We start from the raw sequence: 6283 nt of genomic DNA on the forward strand, positions 1-6283 counted from the left end.
AGCTGTTGCGGAACCCTCAAATCCCACCCCCAGCTAAAGCGTGGAACTCAAGACCCACCCCAACTGTAAACTTAACCTGAGCAGGGGGCGGGGTGGTCGGCAGGGATGCCCAGGTTCTGCCACTCAAGACTTACCACGTGACCTTGGGTAAGATGCACTCCGAGCCCTTGTTTCCTCATTTGTAAAATGGGATAGTAATTTCGCTGTCACGATGCAGCTGTGAGTATGAAACGAGCGGATGTGCAAAGTGCCCGGTATGTAGCCCGTCCTCAGTAAAGGTGAGTTCCTATCTCCCACTGGAGCCAAAAGCCCCTGGAGGAGAGCGTGGCTGCTTAGTCCCCCACAAACCTCAGGGAGGGGGGCCCCTAGCCTCTTTCCTCTTTCCCTGGACGGCCCCCTCTTGAATTTCCCCCTCCCCTCAAACTCGGAGGCAGGAAACAGTGTTGAAGGAGCAGCCGTAAGTCCAGACAGCAGGGAAAGCCTTCACGGTCCTGTCCATAAAAGGCTTTTCCCGGCTGTTACCCGCCGGCAGCGCGGCCCCGCCCCCGCCCGCTCCATCTCCAAAGCACGCAGAGAATGTCTCGGGCAGCCCCCGGTAGACTGCTCCAACTTGGTGTCTTTCCCCAAATATGGAGCCTGTGTGGAGTCACTGGGGGGGCTGGGGGTGGAGAAGGAGCCAGTTTCCTCTAGCAGGGAGGGGACCGGGGCGAGCCAGCAGCGGGGAGGCTGACATCACCGCGGTGGCAGCCCTTTAAACCCCTCACCCAGCCAGCGTCCCGTCCTGTCTCTCCAAGTCCAGACAGAGCTCACTCCTTCCTGCGAGCACCAAGGAACGCCTGTAAGTACATCTGTCCCGGGGATGGAGGGGAGTTGGGCTGGGGCTTGGCAGTAGCGGTGGGTGTATCGCTGGCAAGGCCTCGGGTGCCCTGCCTGGGGCAGCCCACCCTCCTCCAGCACGCATTCCTAATCTCCACCTGCGGAGCTGGTCCTAGCTTGATGGGTGGGATGGGATTGCCAGAGTCCCGTATCTCTTAGACCGGGCAGCCTTGGGCTCACTGAAATGCCCAGGGAGACTTGGCTGGTGCAAAGGGATTGATGGTGGAAACCTGGGAACTGGGGTGAGGGAGGCTCCCCATTTTCAGCCATAGTCACACCCACGGGGGTGTGATAGGCTCCAGGTGGTGTTGGTTTAGACCCAGGTCTTGTAGTCTGCTATCTACCTGGGAGGATGTCCGAGGAGGTGAGGAGGCGCGTGGTACACCAGGGCTGGGGAGCAGTGTCCCACGGGTGGGTCCCCAGGTCCTGAGCAGCATCAGAGAGCCCCTGGGTAGCCACTGCGGCAGTGGGCAGGACCACAAGACTCGTCTTCTGGAACAGGCTGGGGTGGCAGGGTGCAGGGCCAGTGAGAGAGCTGCCTTTCCAGGCACACAGCTCCCTCCATACTCTGAGTGGGAGCCCCTCCCACCCCCACCCCGGGCAGAGGAGTGGGGGTGAGCACCTCCAGGAGCTTTGGAATGATAGCCTGGGTGGTGCGGGCAGGGCCTTCCCCAAGGGTCTGGCTGCTTCCCCTCAGTGGTGGCTCTTCAAAGGGCAGCAGTGAGTCGGAAAGGTCTCCTCTGTCCCCAGAATTCAGATGAGCCACCCCTCCTGCCTTCTCAGATCCACGTGTGCGCATCCTACGTGCTGTGTTTTATTCTGAAGAGAGAGGGGCACAGCAGTCCTGCAGAGACCCCTGGTTCTGCCAGTTTTTCTGGGTTCCTGCTGGTGCCAGCTTTGCAGTTGGGCTTGTATTTTTCTCAGGGGAGGGGAGGCTGATGGAGCCGCAGGCTAGGAGGGTCAAAGCAGAGCCTCAGGCTGCCCTGTCTATCCTGTCCCAGGGGGCTTTGCCTAGAAAGGCCCCTGGGTGGGCCGCCCTGCCGCCCTCACCCTCACCCTCTCCTCACCCCTCCCCTCCCCAGCAGCTCCAAGGTGGGCCTGGGGAGGGCTTTGTCAGAGGACTTTGAGGGATTCTTGGAACCCTCCACTTTCAGACTCTACCAGGAGGGAGGCGGGGGTGCCTTTCATCCCCCTTCTTTGTTCTGATCAAAACCCAAATGTTGTCTCTGGATCTAGGGGCCGCAACTTTGTGTACTTGTCACTGTGAGCCTTGACACCTTGACTGTCCTGAATCTCCTGAGACCGGAAGCTAGGGGTGGGGGACACACTGCTGGAACCCTGTTCCTCACGGGCCCAGCGCGAGGTCTGGGAGGGGAAGGCAGATGGGAGGGGAGGTGGGGAGGGGAAGGCAAGAAGGTCTGGGCATGGAAGGTGGGGAGGGTGGTGGTGCCTGGACCACAGGGATGAACCTTGCCTGCCTGGGATGGGACGGTGAAGGCTGAGATGAGGAGGGAGGGTGGGAGGCCAAGACGAAGGATGGCCTGGTCCCAGCTGCTTGTGTATTTTGACCACAGTTCTTCACCCAGGAGTCCTCGGGAGGTTGGGAAGCAGGGATGAGACACACAGCGGGGTGGGGAAGGGAGGGACTTGGCCTTTGAATTCTTTGGCCCTCACTTTACAAATAAGGAAACAGACTCAGAGAGAAGTGAGTTGCCCGGTGGCTGGAATTTAGAGGAGCCCTTCTTCTGTTTTGTTTTGTTTTGTTTTTTTTTTTGCGGTACGCGGGCCTCTCACTGCTGTGGCCTCTCCCGTTGCGGAGCACAGGCTCCGGACGTGCAGGCTCAGCGGCCATGGCTCACGGGCCCAGCCGCTCCACGGCATGTGGGATCCTCCCGGACCGGGGCACGAACCTGTGTCCCCTGCATCGGCAGGCGGACTCTCAACCACTGCGCCACCAGGGAAGCCCCCTTCTTCTGTTCTTCCTCTCAAATTTCGTTGTCCCCTCAGGGAATGATTTTGAACAGGGGTGGAGGCTGCAGCTGGAAGAACACTTACTGTTTTTCACCATTTGGTCAGGGGCTGGCTCTCCCAGGTCGCTACCAGGAGACCAGCTCTGGGGACAAAGGACTGACATTTTGAGGAGCTCCGCTGAGGGGCAGGCAGTGTGTTCGGTAGCCACAGACAGGGCCTCATGGAATGTTCCCAGCCCTCTGGGGTAGATAACATTATCCTCACTGCAGAGACGGGGCATTCGAGCTCAGAGGAGTTGTCGGTTGCAGGGAAAGAAGGGCCGGGCAAGTGCAGTTTGGCGGCTGAGCTGGGCCCATGTGAAGCGATGATGTTCACTGCCTCCCCTGGGGGTGGGTGGGGAGAGGGACTCAGCTCTGATAAGACAGGGAGTTGAGGAAACGCGCTGACTACCTCCATCCGCAGACCATTCTCTCCTCCCAACCTCCGACCTCTCTGAGGGCCAGGGGATGGTTTGGCCTCGTTTGGTTCCTCTTCGAAGGGTGAACTCTGGCACCACCCCAGGGTGATACCTGAGGCAGGTCAGGTTCCTCCTGGCTGGCCGCATGCTGGTCTGCCCAGCGGCCTGCCTGCCTGGCCCTGCTCCTGCAGCCTCCCCTCCCTTGGTAGGGTTCTCCTGAGCGAGGCCAGCCCCAGGCCCTAAGGCAGCAGCTGCTGCTGGTCTGGACGGGGAGGGCTTCCCATGCTCTGGTTGGCAGATTCTTGGCTCACGTCCCTGGAGAGCTCTGTCTTCCTGGTTACTCAGGCTCCCACCGTGGTGAGAGCCTGAGGGCACGAGGGCCAGCCGGTGGGTATGCCAGCTCGCAGCCCTCGCTCATCTGGCTCCCCGGGGAAATGCAGCTTCTTGGCCCAAAGCTCTTGGGCTTTGCTGGTTTCCTAGCCCTTTCCAGGGGTGGGTAAGCTTCGGCCTCTGTAGCTGCAGGCAGGAGGCTGAGCTGAGCTGGTAGAGAGGCTGAGTGCTGGAGTTCCCACTTCTGGGAACCTCCATAACTTTGGGCAGAGCTGCCAAACCGCCTCACTGGACAAAGACATCTGCTGGCTTTCTTTTGAGGGGCAATGTGACCTCTTCCGAAAGGCCTCTGCAGTGCCTCCATGGTCAATCTTGGCAAAGAAAGAATGCTCTAGACCAGGGGTTATCAAACCCATGGGCTAAGTACAGCCTGCCATCTGTTCGTGTAAATAAAGTTTTATTGGAACAGAGCCATGCTCACTTGTTTACACACTGCCTAAAGCTGCTTTGGTGCTACAGTGGCAGGGACCTTATGGCCTGCAAAGCCTAAAATATGACCATCAGTAAAATGACTGTCTGGTTATTTACCAAAAAAGTTTACTAACTCCTGCTCTAGACTGCCAAAGATCTGGCCTCCAAGTTCAGAGAGGCTCCGTGGACTGAGGGGATGAGCTGGCCCGGGTGAGCAGTGCCATGGAAACAAAACCAGGAAGCAAGGGGAGGTAGATAACCGGCTAGGGTGGTTGCCCAACACAGAGCTGGAAGACCTGCCCGGCACCAGGGACAGCAGAGCTGTTCTCTGAGCCTCTCCCTCCTCCGGCTTGTGCTGCTTTAGCTCCCTGCTAACATGGCCAACAAGGGTCCTTCCTACGGCATGAGCCGTGAAGTGCAATCCAAAATCGAGAAGAAGTACGACGAGGAGATAGAGGAGCGGCTGGTGGAGTGGATCATAGCGCAGTGCGGCCCCGACGTGGGGCGCCCAGACCGTGGGCGTGTGGGCTTCCAGGTCTGGCTGAAGAATGGCGTGGTGAGTGGCACCCGGGGCAGGGGGGCTGGGTCCATGCCATCCTGCCGGAGTTGTGGGGCAGAACCCCCAAACCGAGTGCCAAGCTACCTTCTACACCCGGCAGATTCTGAGCAAGCTGGTCAACAGCCTGTATCCGGATGGCTCCAAGCCGGTGAAGGTGCCTGAGAACCCGCCGTCCATGGTCTTCAAGCAGATGGAGCAGGTGGCTCAGTTCCTGAAGGCAGCTGAGGACTATGGTGTCACCAAGACTGACATGTTCCAGACTGTTGACCTCTTTGAAGGTACAGAGAGAAGAGGGGTGGAGGCAGGTGGGGGACAGGAGGGTGAGGCAGGGACGAGGGATGATCAAAACTGCCATGATGATGGCTCTGCACAGCAGGAGTGGGATACGCCAGGAGAACCCCACACCCGCAAGGGCGTACCCTGGGATCTACTGTGCCTCTTTCGATTTTAGGACCAACTCTGCCCCGGGTTGGCCAATTTTCTGAGAGGTGTGGGCAGGCTCTGCCTTGGAGTCCTGTTTACACAGTCCTGAAGATCATTTCCCCTCCCCTCTTTCTACTCACAGGCAAAGACCTGGCAGCGGTGCAGAGGACCCTGATGGCCCTGGGCAGCTTGGCAGTGACCAAGAACGATGGACACTACCGTGGAGATCCCAACTGGTTTATGAAGTACGCGGCCACCAGGGTTTCCCTGCACCCTGAGCTTGGGTCTCTGCAGGAGACGGGCTAACCCTTTAGTACAGTGATTTGGGGAAGCAGATAGCCAGGAAGGTATGAACTGAAAGTCTAGGATGGGGGGAAATGGGTCCCTACTACTTCTTGACTCCTCCCTTTCTACCCTCCTGTCTCAGCCAGTCTCCATAGCCTGTGCTGTGGGGCAAGCTAGATAAGGAAACGAGTGGTGAAATGGGGAGGGAATGGGATCGGCCTAGGAAGTAACACAGGAAACCAAAGATGGCTGGAAAACACACAGTCCTGGCAAGTCTTTGACCTGGTTCCTCCTCTCCTAGGAAAGCCCAGGAGCATAAGAGGGAATTCACAGAGAGCCAACTGCAGGAGGGAAAGCATGTCATCGGCCTACAGATGGGCAGCAACAGAGGGGCCTCCCAGGCTGGCATGACAGGCTACGGCCGACCTCGGCAGATCATCAGTTAGAGGTGGAGGGCTGGCCCCCGGCCCCGCCCTCACCCAGCTCGCCGGCCGCAGCCCTCCCGCCTCGCCAGCCTCACCCACACCCGTGTAGCTCCTTCAGCCCCGGCCAAGCTTCGAGGCTCCGTCACTGAGCAAAGGTGACTGCACTTGGGCAGCTCGCCCGCACCCCTCAGCCTCAGCCCAACTTCTGACCCCAAAGCACTGCTCCCCTGGCCCACCTCCCAGCTTCCCGGCCAGCTCCACTGTCTCTCCCTCCCGGGCCGAGCAGGGGAGACGTGGGCTGGCAGTGGCCTGGGTGTGGGCAAGTCCACAGTCCTCCTGGGTGGCTGACGCTCATAGAAGGAGACCCAGGCCAACCGCCCCCGGGTTTTTTGCTGGAATATTTTGGGGGTTGAAATTCAAAAGGAAAAAAAAAAAATACATCAATCTTTTCTCAGGCCTGGCTGGCAGCGTCTGATTTGCCCTACT

At 59.0% G+C, this 6283-nt stretch overlaps 1 protein-coding gene across 1 annotated transcript; it reads left to right on the plus strand.

Annotated features, from left to right (window-relative positions):
* Positions 1-687: 687 nt before the first annotated feature.
* Positions 688-6251, plus strand: TAGLN (transgelin). Its single transcript, XM_079930362.1, has 5 exons — positions 688-838; positions 4470-4661; positions 4765-4942; positions 5230-5332; positions 5674-6251. The coding sequence occupies exons 2-5, from the start codon at positions 4482-4484 to the stop codon at positions 5816-5818; spliced, it is 606 nt and encodes a 201-aa protein (XP_079786488.1). The 5' UTR covers positions 688-838; positions 4470-4481; the 3' UTR covers positions 5819-6251.
* The last annotated feature ends 32 nt before the right edge of the window (positions 6252-6283 follow it).

This window comes from Stenella coeruleoalba (genome assembly GCF_951394435.1).
Source record: "Stenella coeruleoalba genome assembly, chromosome: 8".
NCBI lineage: Eukaryota > Metazoa > Chordata > Mammalia > Artiodactyla > Delphinidae > Stenella > Stenella coeruleoalba.

What these genes read in the sequence shown, in the direction of transcription:
- TAGLN (XM_079930362.1), top strand. Translation starts at nt 4,482, where the DNA reads ATGGCCAACAAGGGTCCTTCCTACGGCATGAGCCGTGAAGTGCAATCC. An exon ending in TCTGGCTGAAGAATGGCGTG is followed by an intron (nt 4,662 to 4,764) that starts GTGAGTGGCACC and finishes TACACCCGGCAG; the next exon opens with ATTCTGAGCAAGCTGGTCAA. An exon ending in GACTGTTGACCTCTTTGAAG is followed by an intron (nt 4,943 to 5,229) that starts GTACAGAGAGAA and finishes TTCTACTCACAG; the next exon opens with GCAAAGACCTGGCAGCGGTG.